The sequence below is a fragment of the Seriola dumerili genome, unplaced genomic scaffold (assembly GCF_002260705.1).
Source record: "Seriola dumerili isolate Sdu_G_001 unplaced genomic scaffold, Sdu_1.0 BDQW01000219.1, whole genome shotgun sequence".
In the NCBI taxonomy this organism is placed as follows: domain Eukaryota; kingdom Metazoa; phylum Chordata; class Actinopteri; order Carangiformes; family Carangidae; genus Seriola; species Seriola dumerili.
This window is the reverse complement of record NW_019174474.1, coordinates 4,906,320-4,928,560: the sequence shown is the minus strand read 5'-3', so window position 1 is coordinate 4,928,560 and position 22,241 is coordinate 4,906,320. Positions and strand designations below refer to the sequence as shown.

The 22,241-nt window shown below is 42.1% G+C and overlaps 2 protein-coding genes across 3 annotated transcripts; both read right to left on the bottom strand.

The window, feature by feature from the left end:
• Window positions 1–62: 62 nt before the first annotated feature.
• Window positions 63–17,722, bottom strand: LOC111228483 (DENN domain-containing protein 5B-like). Its single transcript, XM_022754378.1, has 21 exons — window positions 17,433–17,722; window positions 13,016–13,125; window positions 11,707–12,421; window positions 10,966–11,153; window positions 9,199–9,705; window positions 8,823–9,051; window positions 7,570–7,720; window positions 6,771–6,861; window positions 6,561–6,680; window positions 6,316–6,468; window positions 6,082–6,160; window positions 5,913–5,988; window positions 5,363–5,491; window positions 5,140–5,261; window positions 4,731–4,876; window positions 4,520–4,638; window positions 3,733–3,917; window positions 3,466–3,548; window positions 2,818–2,944; window positions 2,365–2,539; window positions 63–1,509 (listed from the first exon to the last, which is right to left on the bottom strand). Exons 1-21 carry the CDS (start codon window positions 17,539–17,541, stop codon window positions 1,326–1,328), a joined length of 3,798 nt encoding a protein of 1,265 aa, XP_022610099.1. The 5' UTR covers window positions 17,542–17,722; the 3' UTR covers window positions 63–1,325.
• Window positions 17,723–18,131: 409 nt separating this feature from the next.
• Window positions 18,132–22,224, bottom strand: armc10 (armadillo repeat containing 10). Of its 2 annotated transcripts, none has more exons than XM_022754394.1 (6): window positions 21,688–22,224; window positions 21,288–21,433; window positions 20,966–21,100; window positions 20,658–20,834; window positions 20,324–20,395; window positions 18,132–20,085 (listed from the first exon to the last, which is right to left on the bottom strand). In XM_022754394.1, the coding sequence occupies exons 1-6, from the start codon at window positions 21,944–21,946 to the stop codon at window positions 19,834–19,836; spliced, it is 1,041 nt and encodes a 346-aa protein (XP_022610115.1). In that variant the 5' UTR covers window positions 21,947–22,224; the 3' UTR covers window positions 18,132–19,833. The 2 variants fall into 2 exon arrangements, with proteins under 2 accessions (XP_022610115.1, XP_022610116.1); XM_022754395.1 differs by having other exon boundaries at window positions 20,679–20,834.
• Between the last annotated feature and the right edge of the window lie 17 nt (window positions 22,225–22,241).

Genomic DNA, 22,241 nt, shown 5'->3' with positions numbered 1-22,241 from the left:
ATAGCACAAAAAACCCAATACCAAGACACATCAGTTATGTCAATATTAACTTTAATCTTTGACAACACATTTCATAAATAACAGTTCATTATTGCTTTCTCTAATCTGTATTTAAATGATAATAGAGGCTTGGTCATTGTGGGTTACATAGTGCTTGCAGGAGAGTGCAGGAGACAGCATTTTCACAATTCTTCAACTGTTAAATGAAATGCGACATCAACAGAATACCTAGCGTTTTTAAGAACCTGTGCTCTATTCATTGTCTGATTTTTGCAAAGACAACTGAACAGTTTAGAAACAAACAGCATGACTATTAATCCACATAATCAGTAAAGTGTGTCCATAGTGGGGTCTATTGTTTTACACAGACACAAACAAGATGCCTTTATACAGAAAAATGCCACAAATTCATTATACCTTAATAACAAATGGCCACAATTCTATCAAAGATCTAATGAAGCAAAATTATTTACAATGAGAGAGGGGAAAAAACTTTCTGACAGTGGCAAAGACTATTTGAACTGACACAATTAGGACACCAGTTTGGTTTCAGTGTTTCACTAACGGAGGACTTCATGAGCACAATTCTGCTCAGCCTGTGATCCCAAACTGAAATAAACAAGGAGAAACAGGCCAGACCTTACATAGTATAACAAGAGCATAATAATATAACATTTTGTAACATATTATAGTGTGGGAACATTATCTTTCTTTCGTATATATATATATGTATATATATATATATATATATATTAAGATATTATGATATTCAATGAATGATGTCAAGAAAAATGTTTATATAATAAGGCCTGAGTCCTGATATTTCAGATCACAACACACTAAGACATAAACAAACAAACAAAGAAACTGATTTTGGCCATGCATGTGCTTAGTTTAAAATTTAAGTGCAAGCAATACAGCAGTAGCAGGAGAGTCATAGTTGTCCTAGGGTCAGATATGGTAAATGGTGTGAGCTGTGAAAATATCTACTGTGGATGTGAGATTATGAATGACTCCATTTCTCCTCAAGGAAACAGAATTTCACAGTGTAAACAAGCATAGGAAAAATCTCACTATTTCCTGAAGCAAATAAAGTATCTAAGACATTTACATTGTTGAACAAGGCAATATGTTTGGAGCTGGAGTTGCCAGTGACTTCATCTGGTCCACTGTTCTTTTTTTTTTTATATGATAAAGTCACCTTTCTCAAGTCTCTGAATATACTTCCCTTTCCCGCAAGATGGAAATATGAATATTGGAACCCGTCAGCATTCTTGCAGTAGGTTGCACAGCAGGGGGCTGAACTCCATTCTTATCCTTCAGGGTCAGAGGTCAACCCCTTTAACCAGTGCCATCTCCAGGGTGATGGTGAACTCATTGAGTGTGTGTAGGATGCGTGACAGTGAGTGTACAGCCGCACGGTCCCGCAGCAGAGCCCCTTCCTCGTATGTCCGTGCTGTCAGAGGACACTCTGCCAACAGGGGGAGCCACTGAGGGAGAAACCGATCCCTACCAAGAGAAACAGGTCAGTTATGGTTCCATAAATATCCAGTGACGTTTGGTATTGAATTGAAAGCAAGTTAACTATCTGTAGACCTAAACTAAATCCAAGTACTTTCTCTTGAAACAGCTTTCAGGATGTCACAATACTTTCACTGTTCATTCATACTTTCATTGACACATCACATGGAGACAAATAGAAAACATTCATAATAAATAAATGCTACTTTGAAATTTCAGCCAACTATGCCACGTAGATTTGATTTAAGCCTTTTTCTTTATTGATTCTGACTGTATTTGTGCAGAGGTGAGGCAAAAATAAAAGATTTTTATTCTCATGTCACAGCTGAAGTTGTCTCGTTCCACTTGAAATAGATTGAGGCTAATTTCGACTGCTTTGATTGGCTTTTAAATGCCTTTGTGTGACAGCCACCCACTGATCATGGGCTTTTTTGACAGGGGGCAGTTGATGTGATTTAACAACAGCAGTAATACGAAGTAACATCTTCAGTTCATTTGAAATAATATGTTCAGTTTTTCACTTTTATCAAATTTAATAATGGAGATATAAATGATTTTTCTGTCTTTTATCTAACCATTAGCGGATGAAGGCTGATTCATTCCCTGCATGAACTGTATGTCATGTAAATAGGTCAGTGAGAGAAAACAGCCATGCAGTCCTGCTGCAGGCCACTTCCCCATTGCCTCCGGAAGGAAACTGTATTATCTTTGCACAACACAATGTAACGACCAGGATGCTTTTAAAAAATAAATCAGAATGATGTTTTCCTAATAATTTATGGGGTTTTGGGGAGTTACTCTTTGGGTCTCTCTTGCTTGAGTTTTTAAATGATGAACACTCACCTGATTCCCAAGCAGACGAACAGCTGGAACTTGCCCTCTTTTCCGATGTTTCGGGGTGAAGCATTAATGGCATTGACATAGTGGCACAGTGAGTCACAAGGTGGACCCTTTGTCAGTGTTGATCCATGCAGGTCACCCATCTGATCAGCTGTCTCCATGGAAATGACTGCCTTCTCTGTGGGAAAGAGTTGGTCATACTGTCAATGCGTAACTCATTCATATACTGACAAGAATGTAAATTCAGGCCATAAAAAACAAACACCGGAGAAGGACGGTGTAACACTGTTAACAAAATACATCAATCATGTTTTGTTGCATGTGACTTAATATATGAAACACATATTCACTGCCACTAGATGGAGACAGGAAATAGAGATCTGTGAAAGGTACAGTAAAACATCACATTTAATGTTTATTGGATGCTCTTAATGAACTCACGCTCACAGTACCTACCGACAAAGTCCCAAACAAATACATTCCTCTGGAAAAGACGGTTGGATTTAAAGCCGTGGAGGAGGAACTTCTCCAAGGACAGCACCAACCCTCCTTCACCACATAACAAGACAGTCAAGTTTCCCCTCTGAGATGGAAGAAATGAAAACAGAGAGTTAACAGAGGCACTGCAAGCAAGAAGCTCAACTTACAACTTCAGCAAATCCACTCATATTATTGACAGAAAGCGCTGCAGATTTCCAAAATCCTGTGCAACATTTAAGAAGGCTCTTCATTCACTTACTAAAAGGAAGTAAACAAAACTGAGCTTGTACATTAATGCCTGTGCACTAGAGATGTTATTACAATGACTTCGAGGCCCATTACAGATGAACTGAAGCGATCCATCAAGTCTCCTCAGCGCTTTTAACTTGCTGTTGAGATGAGAAAGTCTAGCCTGATACACAAATGAGGCCCAGGCTGGAGAAGCCGGGGTAATGAAGCGTGTTGGAGATAAAAATAACACACGCAGGAGGCTGACAGTGCAACACATCGCACTCTTCTTTGCATTAACTGTTTTATCCCCTTATTTTAGCTGGGGGAGCCAACAGGTTAAATGAATGTAAGATCTGAGTCTTGGGGGGCACACTCTCTATTACAATCACATACCTCTTGTTCGGTTTTGTGGAAATGTTTAACAAGGTTATTTGCCGCCTCCCTCATGTCCTCTTGTACTTCAACAGACAGCATTCCTAACAATATAAATGCAGGATAGTTACAAATAGAAACATGAGGATGAATGATGACAAACACGAGGGGGAGAGAACAGGGGGTAAATAGAAAGGTGATACAGGCGCAGAATCTGTTATTGTGGTGAGCTAACCAACAAGTAGGTCAGCTATTGTACTAAAGAATGCGTTCTTTGTCAGTACGTACTGCTTCGGTTGCCAAGAGATCCCAGCACTGTCCGTACACTCTGAGAAGGAGAGGCCAGCTCTGGTGGCGTCCCTGTCCACCTTCCAGCATCCTCCTCTGCACCAGGTGACACCAGCTGACCAATGAGAACCCTTTCCAAGCTGCCGTCACCCACACCTTTCCCCAGCCATCGGCCACATGGGAACCTGAAAGGAAAGAGGACACAGTGTTTCATTATATTCAACATGAAAAATAATAATAATAATTAAGTTATTCATTACACAAGGACATGGCGTAGGTGAGGGCCATCTGTTCTAATCAGCTGGTGTAGCGTCCACACAACATTACACTTGTTTTTCTAAATTATTTCAAGAACCACACTTTTGGTTTGGTATGTTTAAGCTAATTTACTACAAATCACATATAATTTAGATTAGTGAAAACCATTTTCCAAGGCATACAATACATCTTTAGATTTATTTATTGTCTGTCAGATAGCAGCTGGTTTCAGTTCATGACAATATGGTATTAAATAAACCTGTAGAGCCCTGAGCCAGATAGGTAATCCATCCAAGTGAACATGTAGTCATTTATTTTCCATGTCTACATTATGTCTTTATCACGTGATAAGGCAGCTCTCTCATAGGAGAGAGACATCCAACATTTGACAAAGTCATTTAGACGTTGCCGTATCTTACACACAGGGGGTGCTGCTGTCCACAAACACATTTTCGCACACGTAGCCACTGTGCTGTGAAGCCACAGTCAGCGTTTGCTGATGAGACCAAGGTCAGAGGCTGAATCTTACTTGTAGGTGTGTCCAGTGATCTCGTTGTACACCATCACGCAGTCAATCAGACACTTGGCCAGCAAACCAGAGTTCTCCTGTCCCAGCTGCAGAGTGCTCAGCCTGCCCAGGTTCTTACACTGAAATGAAAAGCACAGACCACACACAGCAAGATCAGCTCTCAGTTTGTTGATCAGTGTGTTGATATTAATTCTGAAGGGTGTATACAAACCTGGAAAAAAATCTCTTGTGTATTCTTCGGGATCTGTCTAACTCCTGAATCACCCATTTCTCCTGACACACACACCCAGGGGTTAACTGTTGCCATTGCAATGCTCAGCTTCTTCATAGGTATAATAACAACACGGTATGGAATACCTGGAGAGATACAAAACACCAAGAGCAAAGTTTTATTAAACCATTTCATCATTTCCTTCACACTTGAACTTGTACAACTCTTTTAACAATACTCAGAGTAAACAGTGTGGGGTCATCCGTATCCTGTGAGTTGCAGAAAGTTCGGTGTGGGGATGGGTGTTGTAAAAGGCAAACCTAACCAGAAGCAAACTTTCAGGGTCTTTGCAGGCTGTAAAACTTCCATAAAATTCTACCACTTTGTTGTTAAAGTTGACAGGACTTACTGATGGAGGTGAAGACCCGTGTAAAACAGAGGTAGTCCACAGTGTTAAGAGAGAGCAGGTGAAACAAAAACTGCTCCCTTTCTTCCTCACACAGCAGGAATGCATGAGGTTTATACAGCTGCCTGTCGGGGGACAAGAGAGGGGGAAAAAAAGTCTGTCAAGGTTACAGCACTTAACATAAATTAAATCTGAGTAAAAGCTAAACTATGAGCGAAAATCTGACCTGAGCAGCTCCTGGTTTGTAAGCAGCTCTTTAAGGTGATGGGAAAGCATTTTCTTCTCCAGAGCCAGATGGATCCAGGCCCGGGCCTGACCCACCTCTGACAGACACTCACTCATGGTCTGGATAAACCTAGAAGAACAACACACAGACTGGGGTGAGCAGTCAGGAACAAGCTCTAATATTCAGCCTTTTTTTTATTTTTTTTTTTATAATGTTGTATTTAATGACCCTTCTAGGTAATTCATTCATCATCTAGAAAAATCTAAACTTGTGACCAAGATATGTACCCTCTCTTGACCCCAACAGAACAGTACTGCGGATATAATGTATGTGTAGTATATTGGTATTCATCTAGACCTCAGGCAAAATATCTGTTAAAAGGGGAAAATGAAGCAGCGTTTAGTAAAGCCTGAGGCACTTTTTCATCTGCATTTTCCATAAAACATAGATCACAAACACAAACCGAGCCTTTCATGCCATTTACAGCATTTGTAAATGGCACACAGATACATAACTCTCTCCAACATCCCAGTATGTTTGCTCTCATTACCTCATATCCTGTACTAAGGATCCTCTCAGGACCTGAGTGCCTTCATCCAACGTTCTCTGGTCTGAAGTGTTAGACCCTAAACAGGCAGCGAGTTTAACACCAACCATCAGTCGACTTTTAGCTCAAAGATTCACACAAGAAGAAGAAAACAGTAGGGTTGTGCTCTCACCTGGAGATTCGGCTGGTGCCTCCGTCTTCCCCTGGGCTGCCTGGTAGTGAAGCAGATGGGACCACAGAGCAGACTTACCCTGCTCGGAATAAACACACTTGTTAAAATTGAACCGGTTCATACAGTCATCTTTTTGTGTTCATGTGCATGATGTAAATTTGTTGACACGAGATGTTTCTGTAGGTCATCTGTGGTGATCAGGCATGTTGAATTACATATCTGTGTGTGTCTGACCTGTTTCAGCTGCAGACCATGGCCCCAGGTTCTCTCCAGTAGGTCACACAGACCGTGGATGAGTGTGTTTTCCTGCAGGCCTGTGATGTTGGCTTCTCCCTGACCAAGTTCCACACTCTCCTTCCCCATCCTCTCCATCAGCATCCGTTTGGTCTAAAAAGCCAGAGAACGTTTAGTGGCATTAACCTTGAATGATGGTCAATGGCAGCTGTGCCTCCATCAACACGCAGTATGAGCGCTCTCACCTTCAGACGACACTCACTCAGCAGCCCATCAACGAACTCTCGGTGAGTCTGAGTGACGGCTTGAGGCGACGGGTCGAGTAGCTTGGACTGACGGAGGTTCTTCCTCACAAATGTGTGCTTCTGTTAAATAAACAAAAAGGTAATAAATCAGACGTAGTCCTCGTGAAGCCCTTGAGAGTGTGTCCATGTGTGTTGACCCATGAAAAGTACCTGTCTCTGTTCATTGTCCACTCCAGAGTGATCAGACATCATTGATCTCTTGGGGTCAGTCCGGCGTGATGCTGTCACACGACTGGACCACCTGTTCACACAGATAACATTTCAAGAGTGTGCAGCTGTGGTTCTGTGTTTAAATCATGAGTGTGTATTTTGGCACTGGTGACTACATGTAATAATATCCAAATACAGTGGTTCTGGTTCCCAACCTTTTTTATCTGAGGTACTTCTTAGATTAAAAAAAACTCTATTAGAGGCCATCATTTTAAATTTATTTTAAACTGGATGTTAGGTAATTGACATAAAAGTGTATATTATTACAATCATTTTATTCATTGTCAATATTTAGGCCAAATTCTTGGTGCAGCAGGAACAACACCTTTCAAATATTTATCCATTATCTTTAGCTATTAAACAATTTTATTCATCACTCGTTAATTATTACAACGGTTGGTACATTATTTTTAGCTAACTATTTCAACCATTTATTTACACTGCTATTAGCTATTTCAATTGTTTATCCATTGCCTTTAGCCAACTACTGTCAGCCAAATGATATGCAAAAGCTGTTTATTGTGATAAAAAATTACAAAAGACCAGCATCACACCATTTTGTAACCTTATTTGTTAATTTTCCTCCAAAACTAAAGTCTGTGAATATAGTGGTTTAACCACAGATATCTTTTTTTCAGATTAGTGGAGCTACTCTTTGTACAACCAGGCAGTACCCCTTTCCAGTGCTCCCTGGACAAGGTTTTCTGAACAGCAGACGAATGAACGAACGAAGGCTCACTTGTTGGTGTTTTGTCCCTGTGCAAGCACGTCAGCCTGCAGCTTAGGGAAGTATCCCGGCTGATGGCGACCCTGGCCAATCCTCATGTCCAGCAGGTGGGGGTGTATGGCTGTGTGGTCGGCCTTCAGCAGTCTGCGCTCAGTTTCCTGGGCTGCAGAGAAAAAACGCAGACTTGTATTCAAGCTGGTTAAGTGCTGCTAAGTTTGTTTTGTTTCAAGAAGACACACAGTATAAAACAAATTAGATATGTAATGCAACTGACAGTATGATGGAAAAGAATAAAAACAACAACTCTGAAGCAGAGTCTAAATGTGAATAATGACACAGACAGAATGAGATGTGAGCGGGGCAGTTTCTGCAGTGAGTTGGCAGGATTTCAGAGCAGGAGGTTTTTCATAGGACACAAAGCCCTCCTCTTATATAATGTTCATCCCCCACCATATCATTTAGTTCATCCCTAATTCTTTGATCCTACCATATTTCCCCCTCATATCTGATTCTATCCCACCTCTTTTGTGTTTCAAATATTTATCAGATTATTTCTTTTTCATTTGAGAAATATTTCCATCAGCTATAATTTACATAGTTAAATGTTCTGGTACAGGAGTCCCCTTAAGGAGAGTTTAAGCAAGATCCTCTGTGCTTATTACAAAAGAGAGAGAAAAGGCAAAGCAACATAATCAACATACAAACCCAAACAGAAGGACAGATGGCAACAGAACTGCAGATGCCCTCTGCAAAGTTTGGCATCCACCACATCAATCATATCCCTCAGATCAAATTACCAGTTGGGGTTTCAATCTATTGCTAAATGCTGAAAAGCAACTAGTGAAACAGCCCACTGTTACTCTTGATTTGTTGTAGGTTGTCACTAAAATGTAAAGCTTCTTAAATGAATGTATGTAATAACTTTTAAGTTATTAACTATTAAGTGTAACTGTCCCTTCAGTTGCATATTTGTCAGTGCCTGCCTGCAGAGGCAGTAAACTTGCACATCACTTTCAGATGAAAATCTATGGAAATGAAGTCAAGTTAGTCTAAGTCTTTCCTGGTGAGAGAGAGCAACAATGATGCATGAGATATCGACTGAAACACTGGACCAGAAATGCTGTAACATGATTTTTGCAGCATATTTTGTCTTGTGTTTAAGCATGTAGGAATACAGTATTTATATTTTAACTTATTTTACAACAATGTGCATGTCTTAAATACTTTATTTCATCCTCTCTTGATCATGAGCACCTTCACAGTACCTGACTCAAAGAGTGTGGTGCATTTCCTGTAGTGACAGTTATAGGAGTCCTTGTCTGTGTCATACAGTCGTTCCTTCTCCAGACGGTTGTCAAACAGCTGCTGCAGTGGTTCTCTATCCGCCCAGCGAGATATCACTTTCCCATCCACAAAAGAAGAAAACATGGATGTCTCCAGGAACCGAGACAAGAAACGCAAGTGGGTCGTGGGCTGAACTGACAGGAAGGAACCCTGAAACATCATAAACCACGAGTAAACGCAATTAAAATCAGCAGGGACTTTCTATCATAATCGAAAGTACACAGAAAAACAATCTTAATATGTGTGGAAATAACAGGCATAAACATGATCCTTGTGCACTGATATCTACAGAGGTACCTTGTCAAAGTTGAACGTCCCCTCTCGGTTGCTCAACCAGGAGTCCAGGTCCAGAGCACTGTGGATGACGAACTCTTCATACCTGCCAAACATGGCAGCAAAACGTCCAGCAAACACCTCCCTCAGCTGAATGTTCAGCTTAGCAGCCTTCAGCTCTTCCTCCTCCTCTTCAAACTCATGTCCCAGCGTCTTCCCGCCATCTGACATTTTCCCTCCCCCGCACCTCCGCGCCAAAGCCTGCAGCCTCTCCAGCACCGCCAGCTCCTCACCTCCGAGGTTCCCGTTCCTTCTGTCCTCCATCAGATCCTCCAGGACCAGGCTGCTCATGCGAGGGGAGGGGGTGCTGGTGGTGGCGGGCTTGGTGATCACACCACCCTGTGGAGGGACTCCAAAACGCAGCAGTACCTCACTCAGTTCCTGGATTAGCTCAGTCTGGTCTGGAAATGAGGGAAGGTCCTCGGGGGCTTCGACGCAGTGGTTGTCAATGTCCACGAAGCACAGATTGGCCTGTGTAGGAGCATGAGATAAACAAGACTGTTCAACTGGCTCCTCCATCAGATAATCATAATAGGTTTAACCAGTCACGATGCACCGACTCTTATTCATCTCATGTAGACAAAGCAGCCGAGCTTTAACATCCAATTAAGATCAGAGATGAAGATTTACATTTCATAAATAGATTCTTGGCATTTCACCGCGATAAGCCCTCACAGGACGTTAGCATGTGAAGAATTATTTTAAGATTACTGCTATCACTGCAACAGGAGACACTGTGCAGCATCAGGCTTTCACACCTGCAAACAACATCAGAAACCTGTGCAAAAAAACTGTGCCCAGGAAGCTGCTGAGCAATGGGTAACAGAACTTTGTGTGAAAGACAGGCACTGATTTAAAAAAAAAAAAAAAAACTGCCTCTGTAAGCAGCAGTGGAGCAGAGCGCCGTCAGCAGCAACATGACCTTCAACAGTGACCTCAGGCAGTCGGTTTATAGCCTCGGGGGAAGTTGGGAGATGTGAGTGGAAAGAGGCAGACATCCTCTTACCCTAGCAGCCTACACTGTGCAGCCTCATCCTCCTAGTTAATGTCTTCACTTGTTAGTTCATGTCTTCTCATCATCTCTTTGATCCAAAGAAGGAAAGGGAAAAGGATCAAAAACTCTCACAAATATATTTTATTTCTCCATTATTATTATTATTATTGTTTTTCCCAATTCTTCCTCTGCACCCAAGCCAAACTGTGCATTTATTGCTGTTCTGATGAATTCCAGCCAATCATTATCAATATGATTCAATTATTTCCCACTTCCGTCAAATTGCACAACTCAAGAAATAAGTGGCGATCCCTAATTCCCATTAATTATTCAGTGAGTCCCATTATTCTGGATCTCTCATGCTCTGTGTTTTTGCTTTCATCCCCCCGAGCTGTCTTTCTATTGCCTCTTTTCTGGGGCAGAGCGACTTCAAAGAGGCTCCAGTGAGATATTCATGCAGCATGAAGTGATCTCAGTTGCAGGACTGGATTTGAAGGCGGGGTGGGGTGATCTGAGGAAATGTATCATCTCTGCTCGACAAGGCAGAGGGCAAATTGTCATGCAAGTGGAGGAGGACAGCGAGTGGCTGGAGGAAGGTTTCACTTTAACAAAACATTTTTAGATCTTTTTGTATGAATGTTTATTGAAATGTCTCTGTCACGAAAAGCTCCATGACTCATTCACACGCAAAAACAACAGATGTGTTGTACGCACGAGCTTCTAGTTCGGGGCTGTACCTCGTGTGGTAGGTGGAGAGCGGATCGCTGAGCTCCTTCTCTGCGCTGGATGCCCATCACGAACGGCACAGGGGCATCCAGCAGGTGATGTAGCGGCGCAGAAACGATGGGCAGGTAGATGTGTTGCCACTGGAATGGGAATAGCAAGGTGGTGACGCCCTCTGCCACTGTCATCAAACGCTGGTAGTCTGAGGAGAAGAGAGTGTGTGAGAGAGAAAGATGGGACAGGATTTACAATGTAAGTTTTGCTGCCGTATTCAACCTCAAATCCATCTTTCCTGTTGTTACTGTATTTTATGCATTTTTTTATATATCTTGCACCAAGTCTTGTACTTGTCGTGTCTATTTCTATTAACTCTTTTCTAATGTTATGTTTGTGTCATATTATGAATAAAAACAGCTGCTTTGCTATGGGTGTTGCTAAATTCAGGAAAAAAAGAATTAATACGGTAAATGTACTTGCACTTATATAACGCTTTTCTAGTCTTACTGACCACTCAAAGCGCTTTACAATACTTTCCACATTCACCCATTCACTCACACATTCATTCATCACACTCATACACTGATGGAGCAGCCATCAGGGGCAATGTGGGGTTCAGTATCTTGGACACATGCGGCCTGGAGGAGCCGGGGATCAAACCACGACCTTCTAATTGGTGAACGACCCTAATAATAATAATAATAATAATAATAAGTTCTTTGATTTCAAGCATGCTAAATGGTGAATATTGTGTTTACCTTGAGAGTAAAGTAGGACTTGTGTCTCCAGAAATGCACAGGTAAGTAGCTGCACCATATTGTCGACACCAAGGAGAGAGAACGCCTCTCCAAGAGGATACTCCCCCAGTGGGAGCTCACCCGGCCCAGGCCGCTGGCACATGATGGGCCCCTGCACCCCGTGGAACCTCAGCGACCTGCCGGGGGGAGGCAGGGGCACCTCGTACAGGATGTTGTGGATGTAGCTCTCCAGAGGGAGGGGTGGAGCCGTGTGTGATGTCACAGCCTGGTGCAGCTGAGATAGGAACTGTCGTGAAGCTTGAAGAAAAGGGAGCGGCGCCAGGAGGCAGAGGGCTTTGGACACGTACAGGGTGTCACGTGCCGGATCGAAGGAGCCTGCACAGCCAAGGCAGCCAGAAACCCCGACCAGGGACTCAGCGTCTGACTCATCCAAGCTGCTCACAAGAGAGTCCATGCTGGAGGTGGAGGGCGAGGAGGCAGATGAAGACGAGGAGGATGGAGAGGAGGTCGATGAGGAGGACTGGCGCTCCACATGGTGCATCTGATAGAGAGTCTGCATGGCAGTGATGATCTGAGGACTGGTCACCTCCTCATAGAACGTGTGGACGAAGCCGTAGGAACGCATGCCATCGTCAGAAGAAATTGTAAATGAGTGGAACTGCGGATCGAGTCTGTCTGCCTGAGTGCGGAAAGACAGACCCCTTGGCATACAGAGCTGAAGAGAAGGTGGTGAAGAATGAAGAGGAGGAGAAAAACATAAAACTGCATTTAGAAATAAAGTGGCAATTTAACGTTGAAAATGTTATTTGTATTTCTGTCAGTGTTTCCAGGTTTGAAACTCCAATAAAATGAAATTAAAAACTGTTAGAGAAGATCATATGTTTTAATACTGTCTCCTGGAAACAACTAATTTTAATATGTCAAAGACATGACATAAAAATGAACTTGATTCCCTCTGACTGCTACCAGTTCTTTCGAGGTTTATCCTTTCATCATCCTGACCTGCTTTTCCAGCAAAGAACAATGAACATCTTCCGTGTATGTAGATAAAAAAAGAAAGTGAAAAGTCTGTGAGAGGTAGAGAACAAGCAGAGATACATGGGTCTAACTATACTTTTTTCCCTAGTTGATTTTGTTATCATGTTTCTTTTGTCATTCGTAGCACTGCTCACTTACACTGGCTGGAAGTGCAACGAACACATCTGTCCTACAAAAGGGACACATCTTGTCCTTCATTATCATTTCTATTATTGTGAGCTAAAATGACCAGTACTGAAGTGGACCAATTATGTGCAATCAAAACTCTCACCATGTTGACAGCATCTTTATTGAAGGGGTTCCTGTCCGTGTTTTCAGGGTAGTGCACCAGAACCTTTGACTTGAAGGACCGTCGAATGGGGCTCTGCTCAAAGCTTTCACCTGAAAGACAGGCAGACAAAATACAAAAAAAGATTATGATATTTACATTTCAGTATGAAGTGATCCTGGACCTTCATCACTCCTGACAGAACAGAGGACGTCTCAATTTGACAGGAGCTTTGATTTATAAAAAAGCTTGGACAGAACGACCTTGTCTGACACTGATGCTAAAAAAAACAACAACAAAAAAAAAAAAGTTAATCTGTTGTTGTCAGCGAGGACCATTCTACAGCGAGGAGGGAAAACCCTTCCAAGGGTTATGTAACTCGACTCATTACCATAGCGATAGACTAGAATAGTGGTGCAACACCCCTCATCCCTGACACTCTGCAGTACAAAACCCTTTACACCTTTAGGACAGAAATGTGCTGCTTTTTCATACATCAAGAGCTTTCAGGCTCAGGATAAAGGATGAAAAATTTCTCTACAATAGCTACATGTACACAAAAGGATCGAATTTGCAGCGCATGCAAGAAATCTCTATATATTCCTACAAGGCACATATTTGATGCATTGCTTTGTCTGGCTGGCTCAAGTTTCTCCTCTCTTCAATCCCTGCAGCCTGTGTCAGCTTCTAGCTCCGGTTACATACAGAGTGCTGTCTGTGTGGTGAAGAGTGGACGAAGAGGAGCTGCTGAAAAAGAGAGCAGGGAATAGAAATACGCAGTGTGTGTATGATTCAGAGTGTGTAATCGACTGCCAGTAGTGAATGAACTACTTTCATTATTCATCCACTTTCTGAGGGGATGCCCTTGAACAGTGCTCTTCACCGTCTTCCCCATTTCACGAATTCACAATGAACTCTAAGAATTCACGTTCAGCTTCATCTGCATTACAAGAACAAAACCACCTGCATATGGCAAACTAACAGTCTTCTCTCTGCTGCCAGCTTTGACGCACTCATTCAGCATTCGGGAACATCCACATCACCTGCCTACAAGATGACGCACAGGACCCCAAGAGAGGAAATAGAGGGAGGCAGGAGGAGGCACCACTTCAAGTTGAACTGAGTCAAACTCGTAGGTGGGAGACCGAAGCTAATGGATCACAGTGACGAGAGGGGGAGTCAATGTTCTTTGCTAAGGATACAAATTGGTGTTGGCGCTGAGAGGCAGAATCGAGCCTAGCGCAAGGACACCCAGTTGCCATGGTAGCCACATCCGCCGTGGCCTCGAAGATAGCCATCAGACAAAGCTCGTCAGCTGTTGCGTCATCCTGAGCTTCGTCAGCTGACACAATTAAAATCCAGACTCCACCTGACACGAGTTCCCACCAAAGAGTTTGCACAAAACACATTCACACGCAGTCTCACTCTTTTTCTGTGCAACAGCAAGAGGGAGGTTTGTTTAAGGGTTTGAATGACAGCTTAAATGCCTGTTTCTGTATGGCTGTAATGAGCATGTTTCCTCCTCTTACCATGTGAATAAACACACACACAAGCAAATGTGTATGAGCCAATGTGTTGCAGAATGCTTTAGATCGTCAAGTAATGATTATTTTCAGATTAATCAATCATGTGATCTCTGACCTCAGAAAACAGTGACAAAAAACTCAAGGTAATGCCTTCAAATAGCTTGTTTTGTCTGACCAGCAGTGCATAACATAAACCCAAACATATTCAGTTTGCTATCACATAAATTAGAAAATCTTCACAATTAAAATGCTGACTAATTAATATTTGCAATAAATGTTTTAAAACAATTTATTGATTAACAAAATTGTTGCAGATTTATTTTTGGTCAATTAATCAACTAATTGTTTCTGCTCTAATCTCCATGACTTAAACGTCCTTATCAGTGTCACTATAATACCAATAATGTCAATGTTTTTGAAGGACAAAAACAGTGTTTCATATGTATTCCACGGTTTAGACATTCATCACAAAGATTTAAGGCCCCAAATGGTCCATCCCTAAAACAGGAGCTCTTCATCAGGGATGATTGAACTGCCATAAAGGTAGACATCTGTCATATTCACCAGCTGAATTACCCCTATCATCCCATTCGTCATATCATTACAGGAGTAGATGAGGACGGACATAAAAAGTGGAAGGAGATTAAAATGACAGCAAATGTCAGCTGACACTGACTGATGAGACGTTATTCCTTCTTGGCTCAAACAGTTTAAGCCACTCTGTCTTTGCATTACAGACTTGTCTGTCCATTGAAGGTGAACCATATGACAAAAAATATGCCAAATTTTGCTTTTCATCTCAGCCTGAGACACAGACAGTGGTGCTGGGCTCATTTGCTTAAAATACAGGATAAAAGTAAGTGCTGAGTGCCTAAAAATAAAACAGCTCAGGCTGGATATTCTGCGCACAAGCAGCATGTGTATTAATAAGACAAGAGCAAGATACATACACCTCTAAATAGCACAGCTCTCAAATGTTTGGTCAAGGAGTTTGCGCCTTCCGCTGATGTCATCCCCCTGTGACGGTCATCCGGCCTGAACGGGGGCCGAAGCCTCAGCCATTCAGCATTCAAACACGCAACGTCATGTGAAATTTGATTAGGCTGCAGAAAACACAGTAGCATCTATTGAGAAGCCAACAAGAGCAGATTGTCTCACTGTAGGCATGCACTAATTACACAAACAGAAAGAGATACTGTATGACCTCAGAGAAACACTTATAAGGCTAAGGCACGTGAGGGAATAAACATCTCTTGCTTGACTGCAGCTCATGGCATATGCGTCCAAAGATTAACACATTCACACACAGAGACCAAAATCCCTTGAAAGGAGCAGAGCCCTCTGCTGCAGTGGGTCTGAGATGACCTGCTGTTACATAAGCAGATTGGTAAAGCTCAGATATACTAGCCAGCGGCGCTGTCACTCGCCGCAGGGAGCCAGCTATCAAAGTCCTCACTGGTTAGTTACAGCACTAACTAATCTGCAGCAGAGCTATGAGCTGCAACATGATACAGAGCTTGTCCTAAATTTACATTTTTCTCCGAGTTGATGCTGTTATTCAACAGTAGAGGAAAAAACACAAGCAGGGTTAGGCATGTCTGGTTACTATCTTCCCCCTGAGGAAGTGCTCTACATGAACTACATTGCTGCTACAAAGGAGACAAGGAGAGTACAGGGTGTGACTATTGTTTGTGCTCCACAAATTAAACCTGGAAGTGACATTAAAGTGTTGGTGTTGGTATTGGGGCACACTGGCATGGTTCTGTTTCCTCACAAAGACCCGGGCGCACACATACACACAAAGCAGGACACGTGCAGACGCCACAGAGAGCTCCTGTGTGACTCTGTCCTCACCTCACCGAGCTGAGCGTCAATACTTCAGTGTGGAACAAGGCAACACAACCTGATATCTCCATTTTTAACAACGCTATCCTACCCACCACAAATAAACCGTCACAAGCTCCCTCTCTGCAGCAGTCATCACCGTAGCAACCCTGACATCCATGAGCAATACTGCATCCGTTTCCTTTAACCTCGTTCACAGCCTTTAGCTTTGGTAAGAAAAAGGACACAGGTCTCCTGCCTGGGGCGATGAAAATGATAAGAGAGCTTAACAGAACATCACAGAGATAATCGCTGCTTTTTGACACACGCAGCAGTGTAATCAGAACGCTCGCCCTCACACACAGCCCTGTGTTATCCATGAAGTACTGCCTGGATCTGTGTTCCAGCTTTATTGGGCAAATGGTGATGTTGTCCTCCCTGTGTTCAGCCCTTTCTCTGCTATTTTCCTCATCCAGGTGTAGCACTGGATGACTTGCAGAAACCAGCAAAGCTATATTTTCAGCTGACTTACAATACTGTCCTGAAAATATGATAAAACACAGTGAACAGACTTGCAATGTGTTTTCCCCCAAGCAGAGGCAAAACACAAGGACAAGACTATAGGGTAATACATTTTAAATTAAACTGAAACTGCTTCAAATTCATAGGAAAATGGTCATTCTCTTGGATTTGTGTTTTTGTTTATGGTTCTCCTTTTCACACTCAAAAACATACATTTCATCAGCCCTGTTTGTTCAGAGATACATGTGTAAAATTAAACAAATCCTGCCAAAATCAAACGAAAAAACAAATTCTGATGGAATTTATTTTAAATGAATTATTTTTGTCCAATGTATAGGTTATTCTACATAGGCTACGTGCAGATTTTATGTTGTCAACAAGCCTTTGTGGCGTCCAATCAAAACATATTTAAATTGATGTCACCCCCGCACAAACAGGCCTATATGAACCAGTAAATATCAATGATAAAGCCTGTCATGAAACATATTTTTGGCTGTATTTTCCTGTAGTGTGGGTTTGTTTCTTTCATGTTTTGTTGACCAGTGTACCTGCTCCATCGTCCGGCTCTAGGCCCGTCTCTGCGTCCACTCCACACACAACAAAATAGTGGGCGAAACGGCAAGAAGCCGATCCTGTGGCCGCTGCAGTCCCGCTCATCCTCGACGCGTTTTATGGTGTGAGAGCTCCGTTTACTTCTACTTAACGTTATGGATGTTCATAGCTGATGCGGCTAATCCGAAATGCTGTACCCCCCTCCTCGTCCTTTCCTGATCCGTATGCTGATCGTGTGTGTGTGAGCCCGCCTGCCTGCACACACTGATCCGCGGTCTGACTCTGATGGAGCACAGGATGATCCAGCGATGGTCATCTCGTTTCAGAGTGGGAGGAGGCTGTATGTAGGCCTGGGAGGGAGGGAGAGGAGAGAGAGGGAGACAAAGACCTGAACGCATCATCATCGTCAGCCTCATTTTAAAGGGTGTTGTCGAATTTCATCACCATCACCCACATCAAAATAATCATGCTTTGTCAAAAGAACTTGGTGTTTTTTTCCATTTTATGATAATAAGAAAAATACATCTAACCTGCTAGAAAGTCGTTCAGATGATAGAAACACAAAATAAGACAAAACCAAAAGGCAAGTGTTCAGCCCATCATCTAACCACATTAAGTGAATGTTTCTAGTTGAATATATCTGAGTAAACATGAGAAAGAAAGACGTGGATATCCATCATTATAGGTCATACGGTATTTATTGAACCATTCAAATACACATAACAAACACATTTCTCATTTTATAGGCAAATTGCTGACTAACTTCTTTAAATAAATATGATAATCTAGGTAACAAGTAAATCAACCTCTCACGGTATCTGTTCTGGTAAACGATATTGCCTGAGACATATTTAGGATTTGGGTTAAATAAAGTCAGTGTCCAAACATCAAAAATGTGCAGCATTTCTATACACCTGGACTGGCTCATGCTATAAAATCTTTGCATTAAAAATCATATTCTGAGATCATTTTTCATGCAAATTAGAGGTATGCACTTACACCCATCCCTGTTTCTGTAAATAGTGTTTAACAAGTGAACAGATGTGTCCACAGCTTCAGTCCTCCTCCTCTAAACATGCACATCTGTCACTTACATCCTGTCTTATTACAGTAAGTGCATAACTTAACATAACAAGGCTTGTATTTAACATTCAATCACTGTTGTCATTCAGCAACCATATGCATAACATTTTTTCACAAACAGTTAACATGGCTATTACCACTACTGTTTTGCCCATGGTCAACGACTCCTCCATCTATTTTCAAGCTCTCTGACTGTTGTGGTAGATATAAAACAATAGTAGCAGTCCAGACATCCTTTTTCCCGTGCAACTTCCTCAAGCTCTTCCCTGGAGGATTTGCAGGCCAGTTGAGACAATCAACAACACCAGTACATCCCAGATCAACCCGTCCAGGCAGTTTTGGATGGTGTACCTTCAAAGGCAAAGTTTACCCAGGTGGCCTCCTTAACAATTGTCCTTAACACCTCAACTAGCTCTTTTAAAATGCAGGGAAGGCAGTGTTTCAACTTCAAAATCTTCCAGATACACTGAACCCCTCATCTTATCACAGAATCACAGAAAGTGGTACCAACCGGTCTGAAGGGTAACCTCACTTTGGCTCTTCTAAAATCATGATGCACTTCCTCAAATTAAATACATAGATAAAAGCGCTTGCTTTCAATGGAATAAGATTGATCTTTAAATCTAACATGTAAATAAATCAGCGAGGATTGGAGCTGTCGTACACCCATTCACTGGTGTCTCTGAGGCATGCTGAGGAGTGCAGCGAGAAACCTCTTCAATTCTCTTGATAGGTGTCTCTCTGAACCACAGAAAGGTAGTGTATTGTCTCATGCTGCACAAGTCACATGGACACATTCTCTAGAAAACTTTTGGCAGTGGGTTTGGGTTCAGAAATTTCACCTGGAAAATATCTTCAGAGAAAGTAGGTGAAAGTCCCAGAAGAAAGGGCACTGTGGATATTTGAAGGAAAATAGTCTCTGGCAATGTGATGAAAACTCTTGGTGGCAGGACAAAACATGGAAAGGTGGCCTGTTTTTATAATCTACTGAATGAATGGTTTCTCCCTGCTTCCTGTTTACTCGCTGCTCATCAGTTACTTATAGTGTAAGTGACTGGAAATCAGAGAAAAGTGGCTGATGAGGTGGAACAAATCATTTAGTTTTGTGTGATGATAATATTGATCTGGGGAATACTCTATGTATAGAGATTGAGGGAGTTTAAGCTGAGTATCCACAGGAAGCTACACAGCCTGCTCTTTTATAAGGTTAATGTCAACAGATTTATAATCTAATTTGAAGAGTGATAGGTTGATGGCTTTGGCAAAGTGTGTCGAAGCAAAAGCTATGCATGGATCAAAATTCCAGATAGAGGTCTATGTCAAGATACGAGCCACCTGGGCCTGAATTTCCCCATCAGGATGTGAAAGGAGCTGGACCAGTCTGCTGTGGAGCTGGGAGGATTCATCTAACATGACCCGGAAGAGGCAATCCTGCTTCCGCCTCAGTTCATCAGCTACTTGAGCCGAGGGCCTCCAAGCCTGTAAGTTTCCTGCAAATGTCAGCAGTCGCAGAAGCACCGTAGAGGCTGTTCGTGCGTCAAACAGTAGCACAACAGAAGCTGGAGCCTTGGAAGAAAAAGGACAAGAACAAGATCAAAATAAGGATTTATAATCTGCAGCCCTGTCCCAACAGTTTGACAACAAAAATCATCTTGGATTATGCAGCATTTCTGTTTGTTCTGATGAACTTTTAACACAGCTGTGCTTAATAACTTAGTGTGTACTATATTGCAAACTACACTGGCTGTTTGACTTATATGAAAATGATAAGATAAAGACTGTATTTTCATCCTTTAAGTCTTACCTGAGCTTGAACAATGTCATCCATCATATCTGGATTAGAGGACAAATTCACAAGGACTTTCAAGGCCTGAACCTGAAACAAAAAATAACTTCACATGTGGGGTTGCACTAACAGCTGTAATGCTCTTGACTCATTTCCAACTACACCTACAATTTTCAAATATCTCAGAGAGGTATCAGTGGTATCATATCATATCATATCATATCATATCATGATTTAGGAATTGTTAAAGATAACTTTTATTGCATAGTATTATAGTATTCAACAATCAGTCTTTAAGAAATGTAAAATATATCAACCCCAGGGCAACCTGAAAAGCCTACCAAATACCAACCTGTAATGCTTCATTGCTCACCACAAGTAGAGACAGTAAAAGTGTAATGGATTCTTTCAGCAAGTGTTGATGTTTGTCTGTGACTGAAAGGTTTGTCAGCAGCCTGAGAGCACCAAGCTGAAGGTCAGAATTCACTGGTGACATCTCAATCAGTTCCAGCACTTGCGGCACATAAACCTACAAGACAAGACTTTTAGTGAGACAAGTCTGCCCGCCCCCCAAAAATGGATATGAATATATATATTTTAACAAAAATACTCTCTCAGCAATAGCCTGCATGCTATTTGCTGTACAGAATGGCAACAAACCTTTAGTTGCTCCTGGTTTTGGATGTTCATACACAGATTATTTAAAGCATTCAGCGTCTGCACTCTAACCTCTGCTGCAGGATCAGAGAGGAAACCTGCTATGACAGGAATCCCTTCAAATTCCCGTATTAGATTCTGGAGGATCAGTAATAAAAAAAAGAATTTAGAATAGTGAGATAACTGACAAACAACACAACAACAACGCAACTTTTTAACTAGGTAAGTTACAGTGTTAGAAAGTTGAGATTCTTGATTGGCAATAAAGAAACCAGTACCAACCTCACTTGCAGAAGGTTTTAGAGAAAGCATCTTTTTACTGTACCTGATTCACAGTGAAGGCAGCAGCGTTTCCTAACGTAACCATAATCCGACATCTGTCAGATGAATTATTGCTGGTCTGCAGACATGACAGCAGCATTTTCAGGTGCTGTGGCTCCAGGTTGCCAGGGGACTGGTGGATGATGCCACCTATAGAGCAAAATAAGCGATTAACCTACATCTAATGGTGTTTAATGTGTTTGCAATGAAGGAGACTAAGTACAACCGAGCTGCAGTTACTGTTTTAAGACAAAAGTACTCCATTTGAATTTTGAAATTGTTTACACACAGGAATTCTGAGAAATTATCTTGAGATATTCACTTTGCTAGAACAGTCAGACAAGTTTAGACATAAGCTATTTAGTGTGAGTATTGTCCAGCTGTATGAGCTTTATAGTTCTTACCTGATGCAACATCCGTAGGTCGGGGGCAGACAACATCCAGTCCAGACACTTTAGCCAGCAGGCTTCCCGGCTGCAGGGTCACTTCACTGGGCTGATTGCTCCTGACACTAGGACTTTCACTGGTGGCACTTTTCTTATTTCTTTTGAAGCTTCCTCCGCTGATAAGTTTGTATAACCCATAAGAAGCTCCAGCTCCAGCAACTATTCCAAGCAACGCCTTCATGTTGCCGAGCCTAGGAATGACACTGCCATCGCCCATGCTTCTGCTAATTGTGTAGCTGAGCTCTGCTAGCTAGCTAACGTCAAGCTACAGATGCTCTGTAGCGTTGAGTCAAATCGGTTAACCTACCGGCTAACTAACCCAGCTCATTAGCTCAGTAGTTCGCTAGTACTCACGATAACCAACCGAAACCACTACAAAGCCAAGCCAAACTAATGTAGACAGCTTCATTGTTCAGAAAACTGGAGAAGTTTGCTGACAAGCCACAGTTGTCAACAATATTCTGTTCCGTTGTTCCGGGCGGCTCAGAGTGGCCGACCAAATCTTTCGCTGA